General features: G+C 34.5%; 1 protein-coding gene across 2 annotated transcripts in view; it reads right to left on the reverse strand.

Annotated features, from left to right (window-relative positions):
- Positions 1 to 2,274: 2,274 nt before the first annotated feature.
- LOC110024832 (deoxycytidylate deaminase) overlaps positions 2,275 to 24,229 on the reverse strand; it is a 23,498-nt gene continuing 1,543 nt past the window's right edge. The window contains exons 3-9 of one of the 2 annotated variants that reach the window (XM_020725004.1): positions 13,080 to 13,119; positions 11,780 to 11,838; positions 11,555 to 11,592; positions 4,214 to 4,277; positions 2,840 to 2,893; positions 2,645 to 2,746; positions 2,275 to 2,403 (exon numbers count right to left, since the gene is read on the reverse strand). In XM_020725004.1, coding sequence (XP_020580663.1) covers positions 2,353 to 2,403; positions 2,645 to 2,746; positions 2,840 to 2,893; positions 4,214 to 4,277; positions 11,555 to 11,592; positions 11,780 to 11,838; positions 13,080 to 13,119 — 408 coding nt within the window. In that variant the 3' untranslated portion in view covers positions 2,275 to 2,352. The remainder of the gene's footprint in view (positions 2,404 to 2,644; positions 2,747 to 2,839; positions 2,894 to 4,213; positions 4,278 to 11,554; positions 11,593 to 11,779; positions 11,839 to 13,079; positions 13,120 to 24,229) is intronic. The other variant, XR_002294059.1, reaches the window with a different exon arrangement.

Here is a 24,229-nt window from a genome sequence, read left to right on the forward strand (position 1 = left end):
AATTTCATTTCATTTGTTAACTGTTGTCACTAGAGCTGTTAAAATCATCTCTAGTAGCACATTCAAATTTTATATAACAACATTCTAAGTACCAATCAAATAAATTCAACATAAAATTTTCTCCCATCATACTTACTTTAACAGGAATATAATAAGTAATCAACATTTTAGCTTTTAAATTTACAAGTCCCAAACACTCTTCACCTAATTGATTTTCATTAAAAGAATCAACATAATAAATTCTTTATCTTGCGCCTTATCTTTAGTCATATTTATATTCTCCAATTCCTCCATGTCTTTAATATCAAGTATCTTCTATTTTATTTTTTAAAAAATATTAATTAAAATAAAAACTACGTTAATAGCCATCACATAATTTTTTTATGAATATTATTTTTTCCTTCCATTTATTACTATTTAATATAGTAATAAATGAAAGGAAAAAATATCCATAAAAAAAAAAAAGGATTAAGGCTTTGTTGTTGTTGTTGTTGTATTTATTAATATTTAATGTGTGAGATATGAGAATTAATATGTGAAATATATAGATATTATTTTAATTTTTTTTTAAAATTATTAATAGCCTAAAAAATTTGACACTCTTTGGGGATAAAGTGCATCATGAGGGGCACCTCAAATTGTGCAAAGTGTACTCCCCTAAGATAATCAAGCATAAACCTCATTCTAATTTTATAAAAATTGCTGAAGCAAATCTCAAGGCGCACCCACATCACACAATTTTAAACATGGGGGGTCTAACATTTAAGGGTATATTTGGGATCATATTTATTTTTATTTTATTTTATTTTATTATGTTTTAATTTAAATCAAAACATGGTTTAAAATTAAAAAAAAGAATAGATGTTTTATAAACTCTCACCACAATTGTTTGTGCTTTTTAAAATATGTGAAAATATTATTATATATATATATATACTAATTGCATAATTAAATAAATATTAAATAGATAATCCAAATATTATAGAGATGAAAAAAGCATGTTTAAGAATAAAAAAAATAAATGATTATCATATTATTTATAAATTAAAATAATAGGTAAAAAATGTAAAAATTTATAAAAGAATTAAATACAAAAAAAATAAAAAAAAATAAAAAAATAACAAAAACTAAAAACCATAATCATCAATAATTTTTTAGAACAACATACAAAAATAAACATATTGTATGGTACAATGAAAAACATCAAAATTAATATTTTATTAATATTTACAAAATTTAAATTTATTTTTTAAGGATCGGACGAGCTAGTAATGTGCCCAAATAAATAAATAAAATATTTTCAGATATTATTCTTCTATCTAACAAAAAAGAGGTAACATAAAGTGTGAATAGGGAAGTGAATTTGAAGTCTAGATTGAAGATGCTCTAAAATCACATCAATTATTATATGATTGAAATAAACCGGTTAGCTAAGTATTGAAATACTACTCGAATAGAGCTAGGAATAGCTCAATGTTTCATCAAAATGAATGTATCTATATATCTATATATATTATGCATGCTTACCTCAGTAGTTTATTTAGAGAGAGAGAACATTAAAATTTTTGTTTGGATCAAATTCAAATGGAATTTCACAAGGATTACGGCGGAGTCTCTAGAATTCATGTAGAGAATGAGATATTAGTGTAGGGCTATAAACGTGCCGAGTTTGGGCGAGCTCAAGCTTGACTCATGCCAGTTCGTTAAAAAATAATTGTTTTAAATTGACTCGTGTTCAATGTGTCCGTATCGGCTTGAAATAAAAAAATATAAACCGCATGATCACAAAATTATGAATATATATATATATTAAAGGAATGATAAGAGGTTATTATAAGAGCCTCCAGTAACTCTTAATATGCCTAACAATTCGAGTACCAAGTCCTTAAAGCCAACTATGCCAGAGGAGATTCGAACCCTCGATTTGAGGGGTCTTATACCGTGAATGCAATCAACAGGCTGGGGTATATAATTTCATTATTTCAAGTTAAAAACAAGTCGATTACAATTGAACAAAAGAATACTAATATTTGACTTGTTTATAATTCAAGCTTAAAAAATTTATTTGCGTTTAGCTCACTTAACGAATGATTCAAATATGAGCTATTTGAGAACAACACCTGAATTGAAGATCTCATTCTCAAATTATTGTACAGAAGAACACAGAGTACACAGAAGCAAGAATTTTTAGATTATCATTTTAACAAGCAACACAAGCAATAATATTACTTAACCTAAACTTCAAAACCAGCAGATGTTGAAATAATATAATATAAAACAAAACAATAATTTCTGCATAATAATATATTTCCACACAATTTAACTCTCTGATTAATATCCTTCATTTTAAACTTACTCTAACTTGAGTGTTATCTCTGTCATTTGGGGGTGGTGTTTCCTAACCTACAAGTTGAATAGTCATTAAAAAAATCCACTATTTCAGACCTTGCCAAGAAAGGAGAACATTTATAAAAAATAAAAAGGGCCTTTACATACATACATACACCCAATTCTTATGTTTTTGTAATACGTCGATAGTCTGTAGGAACAATTGAAGTATAGGTGACTGATATGTCAATACATGGGAATTGGATGGTAAGTATGTAAGTCTCCCAAAAACATAAAAATAGAAAGCAAATAGTACCTTAACGCCTGCCAATGATAATAACTTGTGAGAGGCAGCGTACATAGCTTCTGAATTATTTAATCTTTTCTCAATAAAGTAAATGACTTCTGAGACACCTGACTAAAAAAAATGCAAATATGAGAAAGAATTAGTTTTTTGTACATTCATGAAGTAAAAAACGAAAAAGAATCTCTAATTTTTGTCAGCAATAACCTGGATGATAACCTTGGCGCATTCGTTACAAGGAAACATGGTGACGTATAGTCTCTGCAAGAAAGGTAGTTGATGGATTACTTTAAACACTGCCGTTTCGGCAAATGAAACATCAATCAAAATGAAAAATCATAGACAAATTCCCATATAATTTATAAGTATAGGAAGCCATGACGGACGTATGAGACGATCAAGCAAGATTTATTAGTTATTAACTCAATATCTATACATGAATGACATGGCAAGTAGGTATTATATTTCTTGTGCGTAAGCACAAAAAATGTGCTAGACGATTTTGCATAAGCTTTCTTGAATTATTTAGATGAATTAGTTAGATTGATGTATAGAAGCTATTGTCATGTAAGCATAAAAATCTACAGTTTTTTTGTTAAGGAGTTGAAAAGGAATTGAGACAAGTGAGAAGAGGAAAGATGAGATAGAAATAGAAGAGAATCACTAGAAGTGTGTGTATAAAAGTTCAAAATATCATATCAACAAACCGATTTCCTTTTGAGAATCTTTCGAAGTAGTAATTTTCTATTAAAGACATAGAAGAGAATCACTAGAAGTTTGTGTATAAAAGTTCAAAATATCATATCGACAAACCAATTTTCTTTTGAGAATCTTTCGAAGTAGTAATTTTCTATTATTTTTTTATCATCTTCTCTTATTATCTCTGATAACTCCCGATTCATTTTCTCCTACTTATTTTGAGAAACTTGTAGATTCTCCTTTTCTTTGTTAAGCTAGAGTGTACAAAGGTTTTAACAAGAGAGTACATGAACCATTCTATTACACATTCATAATTGTGGCTTCCTTTATGAACTTCTCACTTTCTTGTTGACTAGGCTTTAATCAAGATGAGCACAAATTTTATAATGCTTGATTTCTTTTGCACTTACTTAGTGGTTAATGGTTGTTGTTTCTGGATTGATGTTCATAAAGCATAAAATTCAGTTTACTTTTTCCCTAATAGCTTAAAGCTTTTGTTTGAGAGGAGTAATGACTAATAAGAAACACAGTCACATGAGGAGACAGGTAAGGCATATTTGAGCGTTGGATTTCGTCTAGTGCACGTAGAAATACCAAGTAGTTGACTCTCATCCATAAATTTGGGCTAAAAAATTTTTTGATGATTGGAAGATTTAGCCGAATGTTGAAGTCAATTAAGCTGGGGAAAAAGACTTCTTGAAACTTCTTGAGTTTGTCCTCCTCAAAATTAGGTTCATATGGCCTTTCTATTGATATTAGGAATGAATGGATCACTATGGTATTCAGAAACTAACTTCAATAATAAGTGAATGGAAATATTATATTTTAAGATATCAAAAACATCAATTCAGATATTTAGAGAAAAAAAGTTTACGCACTAACCTGTCCAGCAGCGGATGCATGATTTGTGTTCAGGATGGCATTAACTTCAGCATGTACCACGTAACTGCCAGAGAAACCAAATATCACGCAAACAAGTCGCCTATTTTCTCAGGAATAGAGGATATAAATAAATAAATAAAAGATTTCTTAAAATGCAATATCCTTGACCAAGTTCCTTCGCAAATAAAATTAAATAAACAGAAATATACATACATAGCACCGAATTCTTATACATTACTTATTTCACACCAAAATTTTAATTTTTACAAACAAAGCACCTTTTCCTATGTTTGAAAAGTAAAGAATTTTTTTAAGGAATCAATTCTTTTCCATTCAAGAGTTGGGATTCTATAAAGCCTACAAAACCTTTTACAAATAACCCCTAGACTTCTTCTATAATTTCTATTTACAATTAGACCAATCAAAAAAAAAAAAAACAAATCTTATCACTCCCCCTCAAGATGGGCAAAAGATATCCACTAAGCCCATCTTGTTACATAATCCAGACAAATCTAATGAACTAAGTCCTTTAATGAGCCAGTCAGCTACTTGCTCTCCAGTGGCTATATGACTTAGCTCTAGTACCCCATTATTCAACTTTTCTTTGATGAAGAATCTATCAATTTCCACATCTTTGGTTTTATCGTGTTGCACCGGGTTGTTGGCAATGTTGATTGCTGACTTGTTGTCACACCACAACTTCATTTAAGTTCCTTGATCTACCTTGAGCTGGACCAAGAAGGCTCTTAGCCACATCATCTCGGCAATGGCCCTATACTCTGCCTCTATTGTTGACCTCGTTGCTACAGATGGTTTCTTACTCTTCCAAGAGACTAGATTGCCCCCATACGAACATACAATATCCTGAGAAGAATCTTCCTGTCATCTGCACAGCTTGCCCAGTCAGCATCACAATAGCCCTCAATATTTACATGCTCATTCTTCCTGAAGATCAACTCCTTCCGTGTTACACTCTTCAGCTACCTCAGAATCTGATACACTGCGTCCATATGACTCTTCATAAGATCATGCATATAACGACTCACCATGCACAATGCAAATGAAATGTATGGATGCGTGTGACTCAAATAGATGAGACAACCTACCAACCTCTGGTACTTCTCTCAATCAGCCGGATCTTCTGCCTCTGCACTCAACTTTCCCTTCTGATCATATGGTGAAACTGCAAGCTTGCATCCCAACATGCCTGTCTCTGTGAGCAAATCTAGCAAATACTTCATCTGAGATAGGACAATCCCCTCTGCTCCACGAGCCACCTCAATTCCAAGGAAGTATTTGTCGCAGGTCCATCTCAAACTCTTTGCCCAATTTTGTCTTTAGCAACGCAATTTCTCCCTTATCCACATACACAACAAGTATAGTGGTGTGACCACAATTTCGTCGAACAAACACATGTGGTTGACATCGATCTGCTGATAGCCCATGCCTACCATTGCTCTCGTGAACCTGTCAAAAGCTCGAGGAGACCGTTTCAAACAGTACAATGTATTTCTCAGTCTACATACTTGCCTACTATTTGGTTTGTACTGAAGCCTGAGGGTATCTCTATATACATCTCCTTCACTAGATCCCCATGAAGAAACACATTTTTCACATTCAGTCGTTATAACCTCTATCCACCATTCACAACCAGAGAAAAGAATCTTGAATGTGCTCATCTTTACCACTGGTGCAAATGTCTCATCATAGCCAATGTTATACGTTTGACTATACCCTTTAGCAACCAACTGTGCTTTGTTGCGATCAAGTTTTTCTTCTAAGATCTGCTTCACTGTGAAGAGCCATTTGCACCTGATTGTCTTTTTTCCCTGTTGGTAGCAACGCGAGCTCCCACTTCTTACTCTTCTCGAGAGCACCAAGTTCCTCCAACATGACAGCCTTCTACTTTGGATCCTCCTTAGCGCCAACACTTTGGTATAGAGACAGAGTCCACGATGCAATGAACGCTCCATGCAAACGTGATATATTAGAATAAGAAATAAAGTTCGCAATGTCAAATTCCCGCCCAAAATGAGCAGGATGATGTCCCGCATTGCTACGGAGGCTCTCCTTAACATTGGAGGTTAGGAGTGGACGGAGTAGAAATAATCACCTGGTAGGTTTGAATCAAAAGCGGATGGTGTAGGTGTCTCAAGACTTGGGGAAGATTGAGACAAGGGACTTATTAGCACAACAAACTTTGTTCTTTCAGTTTGCTTTTTCCTTTGTCTATACACCCTTAGTTCACCTTCAGCCTGAATCACACCACCTCTGGGTTCAATCTCCTCGATTTTCGTCTGGTTAATTGATTCATCCCACATTACAGGGCATGCCATTGATCCCACTTACACCACTCCATCACCACTACTACTCACTCTCTCTTGCTTCATATCTTCAGTCAGTGTCCGTTAAGTCACATAAGGGTGAATCCATATTCAGAGTGTAGTATGGTTCAAACTCTCTAAATGACAAATCCGAACTCACAAAGAGTTTTTTCTCAATCAAGCTCCGACAAACATAACCTTCTGAGTAGTAGAATAACCCACAAACATACATTTCACAGCTCTGAGATCCAATTTCCGTCCAAACGGTGTGTTGTCTTTCAAAAAGCATACACATCTAAATATCTTCAATGGAAGGATCTCACTGTTGCCTCTTTTCAATATCTAACAAGGAGACTTCCACTCCAACACTTTTGAAGTAATCCTGTTAATCAATTGAGCAGCTGTCAACACTACGTGCCCCCATACGTGTTGTGGGATAGTCATTGTCATCATCATGCTCTGAAAGTTCATACAATCCGCTTTGCCTTAGTCCGTATGAAGCCGCAACCCCTCTATCCCGCACGCAAAACCACAACCTCTTTAATCCTTCACCTCCATGTTTTCAAGTGGAACTCCAGAAACAAAGCCCTGCTCTGTTGCCTTTCTAACTTCTGAGCCGCAAGTCCACGTTGTTTCGTACGCAGCAGTCCCTTGGTTGCCTTCTCAGTTAGCTCTAATTGCGATTGTATCCTTCGGGTGACGTTGCAATCTCGTTTCCACTTCGCAAGAAGGTCGCGATCAGCAACAAGCCGCACTCCCCTTTTTCAGATGAATGAATGAGAATCTTGCTTCTCAGACTTCGTAGTTCTCCTCCCTGCTTTGCTCCAGAGGCACCAAGCCGCACTCTGTTTCTTATGCGAACAGGTGAAAAATTAGGGCCGACAAAAGCAAGCCGTGACGGAAGCAATAACAGGATCGCAGCGCACAGGGACCACCGAAGCTACCGTCTTTCTCGTCTTCCATTCTATCCTCCCTCCTCACACTGGTAAGCCGCAACCTATGGTAGTTTCACAATATTGATCGTAGCTCACTGTAACAAGGCTAGAGTTTGGGGCACTGATACCATAAAGAATTAATTGCTCTGAAAAAGTTACCCATTCTATTAATGATTTGGCTTATATAGAACCTTACAACATTTATAAATAAATCAAATAAAATCCTACACTAGATACAAATCTCAACAACATAGTAATCTTTGAATTTTATAGAGTCAAACTTCCTACCATTGGCAGATCATATACACATATCTTGTCTCCAATATTATTCACTCTCAAGTTCTTCCGCTTCATAAAAGCAATAAACACATCATATTTATTCAATCAAAGTAATGCAATACAAGAATACCCTTAAAAAATTGAGGATGGGCCCCATACATCAGTCTGTGCCAACTCCAACCTTATGGATATAAGCTCTCTCTTGATTATTGAGAAATTAACCCATCTGTTTTTTTTTCTTAGAACACAAGCTAAATAAAAAGAAAATTCAACAGATTTCAAGCATAAAATTTTATGTTTAATGTAAGGAATTTAAGTCTTTTTTCACTAATATAGTCTAACTTTTAGAGCCATAGATTTGAACTTGATTGTGCATTGGTGGCAGCATCTACTATCTTGTGTTTGTGTTAATGTAAAGAACATTTGCTTGTCGAAAACACATAAAAGCTTGCCTTCTAGCAGGTTGGAAAACTTTTTCCCATTTTTTAGAGTAAGCACACTATTTTTGATGTGCCTTAATTTGCATTTTGTTTTGTGATACATCCACTGTTAAAATTGCGTAAGTTCAATTTTAGTGCTTTTGTTGATAGGGCAACTATCATTATAATGTGCATACAGTTAGAGTTCATTTAATTGTATTTCAGTCACTTGCAACACAAACATGTTACCTTTGTTCATTTACAAATTTATTTATATTTGTATGCCTTGAAAGTTATGAGATATTCTTGAAATGATTGTATTTTATCCAGATTTTGTTTGTCAGCGCTTAAACATGTTCCATAGAGAAAAATCCACTCTAATAAATGAATGAATTATGTGATAAATTTCATATTCAATTTCAAGTCCTTAACATTCTATAAGGTGGCAAAGCTTGTATTCATTGAAAATCTATCAAGGTTCATATAATTCTTTTATATTGTACAGAGTCATCATTTTCTCACAACAATAATTTTAAAATTATTTATTTTCTCATTTTATATTATTTTTACTAACTCGATTCAAATTTTATCGTGTCATTTTCCTGACAATTATTTCTATTTTATTTTTGTAAGCAAATTTAGAGGAAATTTCAGTGACACTTCTGCATCACCCTTGCATAGAGTGATCTTCAAATCGACCGCATTAAAAGAAAAAGGCAAGCATAGAGTTACCCACATACAAAAACTAACAAGTGCAATATAATTTTCCTCCTTGTACCAAGAAACATACACACAATGCTTACCCTTCACATCAAGAATGAGACACACGAGATTCCCCGACATGTCAAGAAGAAAAGCACACAAGTTCCACTCATTGTTTCATACAATATGTTAATGGGATTTGTTTAGAGTGATGAGCTCGTTATTGTACCTTCTATAAGATGATGGAAAAATTAGGAAAAGAGGATTTGGTTCTCTGCCCTTGTTTTGTACTTTTTTAATATAGAAAAGTATAGATAATGTGAGAAAAAACAAAAAGAAAAGTAGCTAATGGGATGCTGACAATTGAACGCACAATTGCATTAGTTAAAGTTTGGAAGATGACCAAGAAAAAAAAGGCTTCATGGCGTGTTGCGGTAGTGAGGTTTCACTGCAAGTGTAGATAAGAAATGATGATTATATTTATGCACTGCCACTCACCTTACTTTTATTTTTTATTTTGAATTTTTCCTTTTCCTGTGTTTGATGTTAATATTTCTTATTGCTTTAGAGCATATTTTGAAGTCTGATTCTATGCACAAAAATTTCTAAGGATTCACAAACACTGAAAACACACTTAAAAATGTCCATTTCATTGACAAGAAAACTTTCATCAAGAGAGAAACTTGCACCTAATGGAGGTTAGGGCAGACAACGTCCACATTGAGTGAAGAGAGGGTGTCGATGTCGAGAGAGGAGAGGATGCATCAAAAGTTGGAGAGTCAAAACCCTATGTTTGGTAGGATAATTTTAACAGGATTTAAGTTAGATTTAACTTAAATCTAACTTAAATCCAACAAAACACCATAAATAAGTTAGGTAAATCAGCAGTTAAGTTAAATCCAATTTTTACCTAGTTTGTTTATTAAATTTAGATTTACAAAATCCACTTATTAGTTGGATTTAACGAATTTATCGTGGGGAAAGAACATTTGAAATGAATTTATGTCAAACACCTCAAATGAATTTAACTGAATTTAACCTTAATTGAACTAAATATTATTTTGAATTTAATGATATTTAGATTTAATAAATCCAAATTTACCGAATTACTAAATCCTATTTAACTTAAATTCTCCTTACAGCCAAACACCCCATAGATGGTAGTCGGGGGAGTGAGAGAAAGGGAACGGATCAAAGGAGATAGACGGGTGATAGGGAAAGTGGGGGAGAAAATTAGGTATTAAGTAAGAAAATAAATATAAAATTTATTTTTAAAAATAACTTTTTATAAACCTTTAATTCACCATGTCCATTTTATTTTTAATATGATTTTAATTGGACATGTTTTGACTATGTCCGACAAAAGTTAAACATGTGTTGGGAGCGTATCAGTATCCGACACATGTGCATAACTCATCAATCCAAAAAGTTGATAAAGATGAATGACCATCACGACCTCAAATCCAAACAAATACTTTGTCGGATCCATCGGTGCCTTGTAAAAGCCAAGATGAGAAACTTCAAATTTTTTAAATAACAAACCCTTTGTGACATACTTAAGTAATTGATAGTACAGTAATTAATGCAACACCTTAGTCATTCTTTAAGAGAGAAGAAAATCGCTCCAAAAAAAATTGCTCAAGCTCATCGCCGACTTTTTGCATTTAGCCATTCGATTGTACAAAATTGATCCAGTCAAATGAACATTTAATAAATGCATCTTCCTCTTAATAGAAAATGGGCTAAATTACAAAATATTCCCTAGACTATTCACATGTAGCCAAAGCACTCCTAAAGTAGCATATTTATTCAAATTAGTGAATCATCTATACAAAATTGATCCAAAAGGATCCTTCAAGAATTAAATTGAGATCAATTTTGTAAGTCAAGGGCCTAAATTGAGATCAGTTTTGTATCATAATTTCTAAAGGAGGGGACATTTTGGATTGCTTTTATATAGTTAATGGAGTAAATTGTAGTCTGAAAATTTGAGACTAAATTGCCCTCATAAAAATAATTGAGGGATAATTCTAGGAATTTCGCATGTGGTACATTTCCACACAAAACTGTAAATGGCTACGAAGTTACATTTTATCTTAGTTAAACTCAGTCCAATTCATGTTTCTAAGAATAATTTATTAAATTGAATTCAACTCTTTAATCTAAAAGCATAAAGGTGCACAGTTTTGTGATGACTTGATTAAAAGAAGGATATAATGCATTATTTACCAAGTGAATAATAAGTCAGAAAAATTATGACCAGTGCTATAATAACATGGCATTCCATAATTAAGTTTATCAGGTCAATCTGATTGCTAAGATTTGGCATTTTAATCTAGCCTTAGCAGACACATATCATCTTAACTGTAAGATTAGCCAACGAATACAATCGTGAAGATTAGCCTTTTCTATTGTCTAACAATTACATAAGTTACCACGCCGTTAATTCTGATTATTCTCTTTCTACAGTACTCTTAAATGCCATTCCCTTTTATTATGGTTCCAAAGTTAAACAAAGATGCAAATTAACACATCAAATCTCTATGTCAAACGGCATGGGCCAGAAATATCACATATTAGCATAGTAATCCAAAATCAGTAATTAAAATTTTAAGGAAAAAAAAACACAAATAAATAGAATGACAATGTAAAGGGCCAAAAGAAAAGTAAAAAGCAACTCACGGATACTTTGTTTCCAAGTGATCTCCGTTAACAGACATCTGTTTTAGGGAGAAAATAACATTACTTCAAGTGGATTAAATCGGACTGCAATATAATTTTGACATTTTGGAAGGTGCAGGAAATTTTGAAATTTTACATTCCACTGTTGAAAAATTAGTCTTTTCTCGACAAAGTAGCCTCATGTGTTATAAGAACACAGCTAGTTGGGTAATCTCAAGAGCCAACCTTTGCCCAGGGTAGCTTGTCATCAGAGCAACCTCTTGGAAATCCATTGTACCCAATTCCTGATAAAGAAAATTAAGATAATAAAAACCCTACAAACCCATTAAACAAACTTGAGTTGATACTTGGCAATAGTGGCAAATATTTGTACTGGAAAATTGCAAGTACATTATAAAACTCTTATCATTCCTTTAACAGTAAAATAGTGAAATAAAACAATAGAATTCTCAAGGCTGCCTTTGAACAACAGTTTCATTATGAGTGTTAATTTGAAAAGCTAAAAGCTCAAAATCCACGAGATTACGTAGGATTTGCTTCAGCAAGTTTACAGAAGGGTGCTTCTGAAAGCATTATCAACAAGTACAGAATACATATCTAATAAAATCATTAAACCGTCATTACAAAAAGCTGCAGCAACAACATAATCAGCCTTAACGCAAATACTTGGATTCAACTTTATGAGTCTTTTTTTCGCCGTATATTCCTTCTCAAAGAAGCATTTGGCATTAATTCGAGTTTAGGTGGAAACTTTGAGCACTCTACGAAGTTAAGCTTTCTCCTTTCCATTCTAATCCTTCCACATTAAATCCATCTCATTGCCTCCTGCAGGCATATAGGCACACACACACGTGTATACAGTTGCAGTATGATCATATTACTATAGAGAAAAGTGTCAAGGTAGTCGCCCAACTCTTTACACACAGCCATTTTAGTCCCAGAGCTTATAAATGTGTCAATTTAGTTTAGCCCCAATTTAAAGAGTTTGGGAACTAATTTGGCATTTTTATAGACACTAGGACAAAAATGACACCACGTAAATAGTAAGAGACCACTTTGGCGTACTACTCTATTACTATATAGCTATAGATAGTTCCCATTCTTATGAAATCACGGCTTAACATGCACATGCCTTGCCTAAGCACGATCACTTGTGAGTTGTACTTCTTTTGGGATCCAAACTGATTGTGGGCATTATTGGTTCCCAAAACCAGCCATGATAGCTGACGCTTGAACTTGATATCCATATATGATTGAAATCATAGCTTAACAAGATTGGCTTAGCGGAATAAATGACGAATGCTCCATTATATTGCAACAAAAGATACCGACGCGTTGAGCTGGTATTGAATAAAACCAAACCATCTGGTCCCAAAATGATATAACTAATATGAATAGGGCACTGCTCACTTTTCACAGCTTCAACCTTCTTAGACGTTGCAGGTCAAAAGAAAAAAAATAAAGGAGCATAAGCAGCTGCTCCTTTGCAGGAAAATAAATGAAAGAAAGAATGGAAAAAACTTACCCAAAATTATTCCAGTTTGACTTACTAGGCATGCGCCAACCTACAATACAATAAATGAGTATTAAATGGATAGGTAAACACGAAACATAAGCAAAAACAGATGTAAACAAAAAGGAATAGAAGACTGAGCCCAAATAAGTAAACTACAAAATTGGAGCATTTTGTCATTTATAAACAATCGGATGATCACTCTTTATGTATTAAAAGGTACAGCCATATAAGACTTCTTAAAGGTAAGTGAAACGAAAATATTGAAAAAAAAAGTCAAAACCATTCAATAAAGAAGTTATCTTTTCAGCATGTGAGCTTCAACAACAAAGAAAAACCAATTGTTGAGCCCCAGCACTCATCTGACTCGAAAAATGTCTTTTGAATCAACATCAGACATCGATTTGAAAACATGTCGCAAATTGTCCTAATAAAAAACCCTTATGTGTGACTAAATCCAAGGAAAGGTGAATTGCACAATTCAATGAGAAAGAGAATGTGTATTTTCTTGGGCAAGTGGATAGAACCAGATATTAAGAAAAGATCAATTCCATAGAACAATTAAATGAAGGAGGCATGAGTGAATTACTAAATGTGGAGAATATATTCCCTAAAATATTTGGATAAGATTTGACTTTGGTTTTAAGATTGGTGGCTATGAAATTCAATATCTATTATGCATAATTAATATTCACATCTATTATTTCATACAGCCATATTAAAGGGGAAAGAATCGATAGTTGCATGACATCCACAACAAGAAGTAACAAAGAGATGAGAGAAAAAGAAAGAGATAGGAGTGGGGGTGTGATAAAGATTATGGCCGTGGCTCAAGGCAGAGTGATAATAAACTTTTTCCAAAGAATAATAATATAAATATCGATACAAGTAGTATCTCTAATGAACCAATCAAAGGCGCGAGCCACCAAGAAGCTTCACCTTTCATTGCATAAAAGTATTATCTTACATAATTTCAACCAAAGAGCATTTAAAACTACTTTCTAATACAAAAATATTATATAGTTTTAACATTTCTATTACAATTTCATGAAATAAGAAAATACATAAATTCCTTTTAAGGATGGTCACTTCATTGGTTCATATATTCCCCCGTGACGGATTACTGACTATCGAGTACAGAGTGACAAGTATAGACTACTAAGTACGACTTGTCAAGTACTAACTATCAAGTATAGTTGTCGAGTACAATTTGCCAATTAATACCAACTATAGAGTATAAATTACAAATACCAACTGTCAAGTACGATTGCCAACATGGCCAACTACTTGCCACAGTCTGAGCAGAAGTTTGAACATTAATTATCTAATTATAATCATTAAAAATTAATCTAACTTTCTAATTATCACAAGTAAATGTTATTCTTTTCATTAATATTCTAAGATATATTAAATATAAATATATTTTAGCTGTCAATCTTTCCTTACTAATAAATTTCATTATTATGGTAACATAATAAAAAAATGTTCTAACCTTATTGCTCAATGGGTTCCTCTCCCGAAAAATCATTAATGTTCTTTGCTCGACACTATTCAAACCCATGCAAGTTGGCTCCTCTCTACAATTCAATTCGGCTAGGGTTGCACACCTAAGGTATGTTCTTGCTTACGCACAGGACTTGAGCGCTTCCTACTCTCTCCTCCTTTTTTCCTTTTTCTCTCATCTATCTCCATCTTTCTTCACTCAGTTAGGGCCCGATTTCTCCTCGATGAGAGCTTAAAAGCTCAGATTTCCTCCTTCCGCACACAACAAGCCTCAATCTTCCTTCACCTTCCTTCTTCTTTGCTCGTCACGCTCTGGGCCTTCGACAACACACGAAAGTTGAGTTACTCGCCTCCTTACTTCCTATTTATGCTACTCACAATTGACCAAAAAAGTCCAAGATTGATTGAAGAAGTCCAAGATTGATCGAAGACGTCCAAGGAGGGCTTGCTTAAGCCGCTCACAACCATCGACAAGCCGCTTAAAGAAATAAAGATGCTCCTCCTCCTCCTCCTCGTTCTACTCACATATAGCTCTTTTAATCGACTTGGGCCTCTCAAATTTTGCCTTACGTGAAGGTTTGCTTGCATACGCTTCTCCTTTCTCTGCTTCTTACTCCATATCTTTCACTGTCACTTTCTCTCTGACTCTTTTCTATCATGTAGTGGTTCAAATGAAAAGAGCAACGATAAGCTTTTTGTTTAACATCAACGGACGACATGTCTGGTTCAAACGAGGGTGTTGTAAGGAAATTATTATTATTATTATTTGTTTTTATTATTATCACAATCTGCCCTCCTTATATAAAATTCGTCATTGAAATTTGCTAGTCTACCCCAAGCCTCAAATCATTGCAGGAAAACATGAACTATCCATAAATTTTCATTAAGAAGTCTAGATCTCATTCATTAACATAAGTAATGGATATAATAAGCAGATGTATGATACAAGATAGCTCAATTAAACTTTCCCAACTATCTAAAATAAGATAACAAAAAAAAAGATAGCATCACATCTAACACAACATAATATAACTAAAATGACACACAATAGCTGAAGTTAGAGCACACTATGAAGTTGTCTCCATAACATAAAATGAAATAAAATAGTCATTAAACCTTATTAGCATCAACATTCACAACAGTAGGTTCTTTAGGCTCACTAAGAGTAAAAGTATAAACTCGCGATCGAGTTGGTTGTCATGGTTGACCTTTGGTAGGAGATAAAGTTACTGACTCTATCCTTCTTTGCCCACCCACCCGGTTTCTATTCTTCCAAGGTTTTCTGGCCAAGTGAAGGGCAATATCTAGTTATGTGACCGGGCTCGCGACACCAATAGCATGTGTTGGAGCTCATCAAACATTTACCTTTATGCTATATTCTATATTTGAGACAAGTGACTAGAGTACTTTGAGTAGAACCTCTACTAAAACCACTTGAGTTGAACTTGGGCTTCTTCCCCATAAATCTCTCTGATTGATCCACATGCTCTCCTTCATCAATATTCTTCCTTTTACACATCTCCATTCGCTTTTGAGTAAGCTGATAATCAATCTCCACTCATCCAACCCACTCCAATAACACTGAGTATTCATTGCCTTCAATCCGAAAAAAAACTCGCAATATTTTTACTCGAGTATTCATTGATTGCTAAAGGCACCAATGGCTATCTGATTGAATCCTTCAATCCGAAAAAAAACTCGCAATATTTTTACTCTGCAGTAGTGATCCCCTGTATTGCATATCTCAATAGTGCAGTGAACTATGCTTCACTGCACAACTGTCACTCTCCCTGCACCAATCTAATAAACTTGTCCTGCATCTATCTTTGAGCAAATAGATGAACAAACCACTCTCTAAAAAGCTCCACAAAATCAACTCAGTTTACCATCATGTTGGGTATGTCCCTTAACATGTCCTGACGTTGCCCACACCACCACCGCTCAGCTTCTCCATCTAGTATAAATATAGCTAACGGTACTATTCTTTCATCTGGACATGTCATGGTGTCTAGTATTTTTCTATCCTCATCAACCAGTTCTCCGTTTCAAGCGAATCTTCAGTTCCCTTGAACAAAGGTGGACACAAATCTTAAAATATCTTTATATATCTACATCAATTGTATTACTCCCAACAATTGTGTTATGGACTCCTAAATCAACTGTCATCGTCGTCATCATTTGGGTCAGGGCATTTGTGTTCACATATACAACAGACGATACTTCTTCATTTTCTAACAAACTCCTTCTATAACTTATGGTGTATCAATTTGTCTTCATTAACATTAATTACTTAAAGTTAACTTAAATTTTTAGTTTTATTATTATTAATTACTTTATAATTATCCTATAGCTCTTTAATTAAAATTACAATAATTAATCATAAACCTTTCTCTGATACCACTTTTATCACGATCCAACCTAAGGCAATGAATTGACTAAGACGGATATAGACGGTTTGACGGTGAAAATTAAATTTTTCTGTATTCATTTTTCATAACTAGCATTTTAATAATGAAAAAGTCAATATAAGAAAATAATTAAAGTAATATAGTTAAATTTACATAATTTTTTATTGTATGCATCTTCGATAAATATTTCATCTTCTATCCATAATGTTTTAATCAATTAATTAAATCTAAAATGTTTTAAAACAACATTAAGCTAACTAAAGTCAGTGAATACTCATACTCTTAAACTGTAATAACATGATGAAAATGAAACTAATATATATGTCAGTTAAACTTTATGTAAATCAATCTAAAGAGCATTTGAAAATTGTACTATTTAACCGGATCATTGAAGGTGATTTTAAATATTTACTATGTCTTACGATATTGCTTACGGATCAATATATTTTTAGTTTGTAAACAACAATCATAGAAACACCGTCTAAATTTATACCAATAAAAGTGCATCAATATCAATATTTTTCATTTACAGCACGGGTAAATTAACATTTTCTACTAGTACCAAAAAAAGGGTGAACTCCATCATAATCAAGCAAGCACATGAAAACATACAATGAAAATTATCATCTTATGATAATTATTTCATTCTCATTTGCATAGTCGTTAATATACCTTTACAACATTTAATATCTATGATAATCTAAATAATAATGAGTACATATATCATTTTAACATTATTAAAAAAAATCAATAAAATCATAAATCATGAGTTTGTAGCGATTTCAATATAACTAGTGGCAATAACAATAATGCATTTGATATAGAAGAAACAAAAATATTACTATAGCATAAGAATAAGTACTCACATGATACAAAAAGTGTAAATAGAAATCCTCACTTTTGATGTTGCAATTAACTCTTCAAATTGTTATTTCCTATAGGTGAACAAAAATAAAGTATATAATGCATTTAATTATATAATTACAGTCATTAAACATTAATCTAACTTTTTAATGATCACAAGTAAATTTTATCATCTTCAATAATATTTTAAGATATACTAAATATTCATATACTTTAATTGTCAGTTTTTCCTTACTAATAAATTTCATTATTATGGTAACAAAATAAAAAAAATGTTCTAACATCATTGGTCACTAGGCTACTTCTCCAAAAATTTTTTAATGTTCTATGCTCGACACTATTCAAACCCACACATGTTGGCTCCTCCTCTTCTATGTAATTCAATTCGGCTTGAGTTATGTTCCTGCCTATGCACAGGACTTGAGCGCTTCCTCCTCTGTTCTCCTTTTTCACTTCTTCTCTTTTTTCTTCTCTTTCTCTATCTTCCTTCACTCAGGGCACAATTTCCCCTCGACGGGAACTTACAGGCTCAGATTTTCTCCTTCCTCACACAAGAAACCTCAATCTTTCTTCATGTTCCTTCCGCTTTGCTCGCCGCGCCCTGGACCTTCGATGACACACAAAAGGTGAGCTGCTTGCCTCCTTCCTTTTTCTATTTGTTGCTCATGATTGATCGAAGACGTCCAAAGAAAGGCTCACTTGAACCGTATGCAGCAATCGACAAGCCGATTGAAGAAATTAAGTCGTTTCTCTTTCTTCTTCTGCTCACACACAACTCGTTTGCTCAACTTGAGCGACTCAAATGTCGCCCTGCGTGAAGTTTTACTTGCATATTTCTCTCCTTTCCCTTCCTCTTTCTCCCTATCTCTCGCTTTCTCTTTCTCTCTTGCTACCTGCTTCTCTCATGTAATGGTTCAAATGAAAGGAACAAAGATAAATTTTTGGTTTAACATCTGTTTCAAACAAAGATGTCGTAAGAATATTATTATTATTATTATTATTACAGGCCTGGATGAGGCTTAACAAGATGATGAAGACTAAAATATACATTTAACAATTGGAAACATTATTCAAAAGAGGATTTGTATCAAACAATTCCTACAAACATTTAAAATGCATACTTGTAAGATGTTCATTTGATAACATAATTACTCTTTTACTTTTAAGTAGGATCACTTCTAGTTTAATCTTAGGTTTGACATCATTTTTCTTCAAAGAACCCTTCATACCATGATGAGGAATTGATGCTCTTTGCTTCTTATCATCAGTTGTATTCAAAGAACATCGAAAGCAATATAATTAATGCAAAGGAAGATGGGCACCATTTTCAAGTTTTTGGAATTAGAGTATCTATTTTGGTTGATGTTGCTTATTTTGTTATTTGTTAGGGAACCTGAAAATTTACTTATTTAGAACTTCTTATATGTGTTGTATAAATATGAAAGTACTGCATTGTTAATTTAAGATTTTTGTTCAGTAAAGCTGCAAAACTAAGTAGCTTAATAGCAACATCATGCTTGCTTAAACCATGACTTATGTTTTATCCATTTGTCTATTTATTACTATCAATTATAGCATCCACTTGGATTGCGTGATTTTATAATAGGAAGATTTACATATTTATCATTCAATTCCTATGTATTTTGTAGGAATTGAGAATTCAATCGAATACGTTATTAGTATGAAAATGGGATATAAATACACCTTATATGAGTCCTCAAATACGAAAAACATGAAAAGGAAAATACATAATTCATAATAATTATTTGGAGATAAAAAAAACATAAAATAGGAAGGGTAACAAATCAAATCCTTCAAACATTTCCCCTCAAGTTAAAACATATATGTCAATCATGTTCAACTTGGACTTAAAGTCATCAAACAATAAGCGAGAAAGATTCTTTGTGAAAATATTACGCACTTGTCTAGTAGATAGAACAAACGGAACACAAATCTCCCAGGATTCAAGTTTCTCCTTGATAAAGTAATGGTCAATCTCCACATGCTTCGTACGATCATGTTGGACCGGATTGTGAGCAATCCTAACGACGACTTTATTAACACAAAACATTTGCAAAGTGGCAGTGACTGATATACACACACCCCTAGTGAGCATAAAGCGTAACTAGAGGGCTTCACACACCCTCAAAGCTATAGAGAAACACTAGACTTCAGCACTGTTACAGGTAACCACAAACAATTTTTTACTTTTTCAAGTGAGAAGATTCCTACAGATGAAGGACCAATAACCTGAGGTAGATCGTCTATCATGGATGGACCCGACCCAATCAACATCTGTATAAGCTGCAACAGAGTGGGAGTTGTGACCAGTGAACAATAATTTTGAACCCGGTGTGCGTTTTAAGTAATGGAGGATCCGATGAACTACGATGAGATGGTGCTCGTAGGGGTCATGCATAAATTGACTAACGATACCCACAACATGACAAATGTTCAAGCAAATATGGGCGAGGTAAATGAGCTTACCCACGAGGCGTTGTTAGTAGGTTTTTGTTCACTGGAACGGTATTGTGAACGTCTAATAATTTCTCATTTGGGCCTATTGGGCCAAAAACTGATTTGCAAAAAATAAGGTTGGTCTCGGTCCATAAGTCCATCACATATTTGCACTGAAAAAGACATGTATCAGGAAGACTGGGCTATTTTCATTCCTAAGAAATACCAAAGAGAACCAAAATCTTTCATTTCAAAAGATGTGGCAAGGTTTCAAAACATGTGGCAAGGTTGCCTTTAAGAGACTCTAAGAATGACAAATCACAACCTATGAGCACAACATCGCCGACGGACGATGAGAATGGCAACACAGCCACTAGATGAATGTCGAAAAAATAGTGCATTATTAGATTGGGCCTGAGAAAACCCATAGCCCACTACCACCTGTGTAAACATGCCGAACTAAGCCCGTGGGGATTGCTTCAGTCCGTAGAGGAACTTTTGCAATCAACACGCCAAGGGAAGAAGTCGATTCAAATCCCGATGGGAGAGATATATAAACCTTCTCAGTGAAATCACCATTAAGGAAAGCATTCTCGTCATACAGCTAAAGAAAGGGTTAATCCAGATTCACGGCTAGTGATAATAGGACCCAAAAGATAATTAGCTTGGCAACTGGCACAAAAATTTCTTCATAGTCAACTTCATAAGTTTAAGAATATCCTTTAATGACCAATCGTGTTTTATTGTGTTCAAAGGAACTATATGAGTTAAACTTGATGCTAAAGATCCACCGACACTTCACCGCTTTCTTTCCTCGAGAAAGATCAACCACATCTCAAGTATGGTTGTGCCGAAAAACATTCATCTCGTCCCTGACAGCAGCCTTCCAGGATGGCTCAGCCAAAGTAGCTTTTCTATTGGATGGGAGACAATGATCCATCATCAAAGTAGCAAATGCTTCATAAGTTGGAGACAAGTTGTAGAACTAGATGTATTTCATCATGGGATATAGAGTTTTGATGGTATCTATTTGCATACCTCAGTAGGGAGATTCACATCTTCACTTGGATTAGAAGTGACCCCATATGTGTAAAAGGCATCATTTCAAGGATTTCATCCAAAGCGGATTCCAAGATGTGCAGTGGAGCAGTTGGCTCGATGATAGGGGCATTGGAATGAGTTTCAACAAAGTGTTTTGGACGATGGGTATAGACCCAGTTAGAGGGTTGTAGTGAAGTTGGTCTGGCTGGTGGCAAATCCATTGGTGCTGAAGGTGCACCGAACAACGTGATCGTAAAAGGAATGCTCAACGGAGTTGGAAGATGAACAATGTCCAAAAAATCAAGCTTTCCCTCACTTGAGGTAGTTTAAGGGAAGAAAAGGACATTTTCAAAAAAAAAGAGATATTGACTCTAAAATAGATGTTATTAAGGGAATGATTCAGACACTGGTAGTCATTTTGAGTGGCGGAATAGCCAAGGAAGACACATTTGATTAAGCAGAGATCAAGTTTACTATGAGTTGGTTTTGTGTTCCAAAAAAAGTCGTGCACCCAAAAATTTTGGGGTCTAAAGTGGAGAAAGATCGGTTGGTAGAAAATTATGACATCAAGACGGATAATGGGGTCTGAAAGTTGTAGATTTTTGTGGGAAACTCTATTGATGAGGTAGTTGGCGGTGAGAATGACATCATTCTAAAATCATTTAGGGACATTCGTTTGAAAAATAATGAAATGAGTAACTTCAAGAAGATATTTATTTTTCCACTCGGCTACCCCGCTTTGTTGAGGGAAACCCATACAAGAACTATGATGGAGAATGCCCTTACTCATCAAGAATTCTCCTAATATAGTTAAAGTATTCACGATCATTATCAGTTCAAAGGGTTTAAATATTTGTTTTGAATTGGGTTAAAATGGAGTAGAAATTTTTAAAAATGGCCGCAACTTCAGATTTATCTTTTAAAATATAGACCCAAGACATACGAGTATGATCATCAATTCGAGTAAGAAACCATCTTTTATTGGTATAGCTCGTCACTCCAGAGAGCCCCTATAAATCACTATGAATAAGCGAAAAAGGAGTGTTAGGATGGGGTGGATATGACACACATTAATATTTAACTAATTGACAAATTTCACATTTAAAAGAGGATAATTTTTTATCAGTAAACATCAAGAAGTACAAATGCTTTAAATAATGAAAACTGGCCTAAACACCAATGTAAAAGCATAATTAGACATGTAGTAAAAAGGGAAAAAACTACAACTACGAGACTGAATGTTAATGTTATCTATGTCATTTTCTTGAAAAAATAAAGTGTGGTTGTCTAGTTAGTAGTTTCAATCATGACAAATATCAGAGAAAAAACGAGAACCAAATCAAGATAACATGTTAACTTACTAATTGATAAGAGATTGCACTTAAAGCAAAGGAACATAAAACACGGATTCCAAAGTAAGTCCGACTACAAGTACAACCGACATTTTACCTACAATAGAATTACAGGAGCCATCGGCAATTTTAATTATATCTCTCCTGAAGCAAAGAGAATACGTTGAGAATAAATGAGGACCTCGTTCATGTGATCCATGACACTAAACTAATAATTCACAAGCTAAGAGAAGCAAAATTATCGAGTGTAATATAGATATTACCTTGGCAAACATGAGAGGTTGATGGGTTGGAGGAGAGCCGACTAGCCCAAAGCAGCTTAATCAAGTGTTTCATCTCACTGTTGATGGAGTCTACTGATTCGGGGATAGTCCAAGTAGGGGTCGATTGAATTGTTGTGGATTCTGATGTTGTAATGAGACTTTTATCAGCGTAAGGTTTAGCCGAAGACTTATTTGTCGGTTTCCCGTGGAGCTTCCAAGACATGGCTTATGATAAAAATCACATGTGGAGTGATTGGCTCACGACAACGTGGTAGAGCATAGGGTATTGTTGGAGACCAAGGCTAAAGGCTTCGCTAATGTAGTAGAATTGCCAACATGACAAATCTCTGACTTTCTTCATGAAAAATTTCACTGAATGTTGCTCGGGTTGAATGTTGCCCAGGTGAAAGGGATCGCGACAAAGTATACAGCCGCAGACTTCAATGAGATGCATGTTCAGGCATGTCAGAAATTGGAACACAAGATCTTTTTCCAAAATTTTTGGAACAGGGAAAGATCTGCAAGAGAGTCATAAGTGTAGTCATAGTAGAGGTCACATTCCATCCATAAGACAACCAAGTCGTTGTAGTACTGGGTCACCCTCTTTGATCCATGTCTCGCATCACGGATCCTAGAAACTTCAGAGTTGTTTGGAATTACCTACATCTAAGTAGATGTCATGAACGATAGTTCATATGGCACTTACAAACAGAAGAAATAGGTACAAACGACCAATCGAGGTCTCCATGAAATTAATCAGCCATGACATGAAGTTCTACACTTCATACACTGCATATGTTGGGTCAGTCTTTGGAGGTTCACAAATCATACCTGTGAAATGACCGAACTTATCCTGATCTTTGACAAACAACGAAACTGTTTGAGAACATTGAAGGAAATTGGAGTCGTTGAGTTTGTAGGTGATAATGAGGAAATTCATGTGGTATTCATGTCCTCCGATCTGTGGAGGAATTGAGGTAGGTGTCAATCCTCTGGTGGATCAAGGACAACATCAGATGAAAGCTCGATGGTGGAGGAATCTGTCATGGCTTTGATGGAGCCAAAGGTGAGGTTTGGATACCGAGACATAGAAGGAGATGATCCCTTACTTGGCTGTCAGCAAAAGAGGGCTTGTAATGTATGATTCCAGCGGGTAAGAGGGAGATCTGGCGGTTCTAGGGGCTTTGAGGTCCGACGGCGGGATGTTCTACAGGGGAAGATTCCAGCCGGCAGGAGAGAGATCTGGTGGTTCAGGGAGGAGTTCCGATCGGAAG

The sequence above is a fragment of the Phalaenopsis equestris genome, unplaced genomic scaffold (assembly GCF_001263595.1).
Source record: "Phalaenopsis equestris unplaced genomic scaffold, ASM126359v1 Scaffold000276, whole genome shotgun sequence".
Taxonomy (NCBI): domain Eukaryota; kingdom Viridiplantae; phylum Streptophyta; class Magnoliopsida; order Asparagales; family Orchidaceae; genus Phalaenopsis; species Phalaenopsis equestris.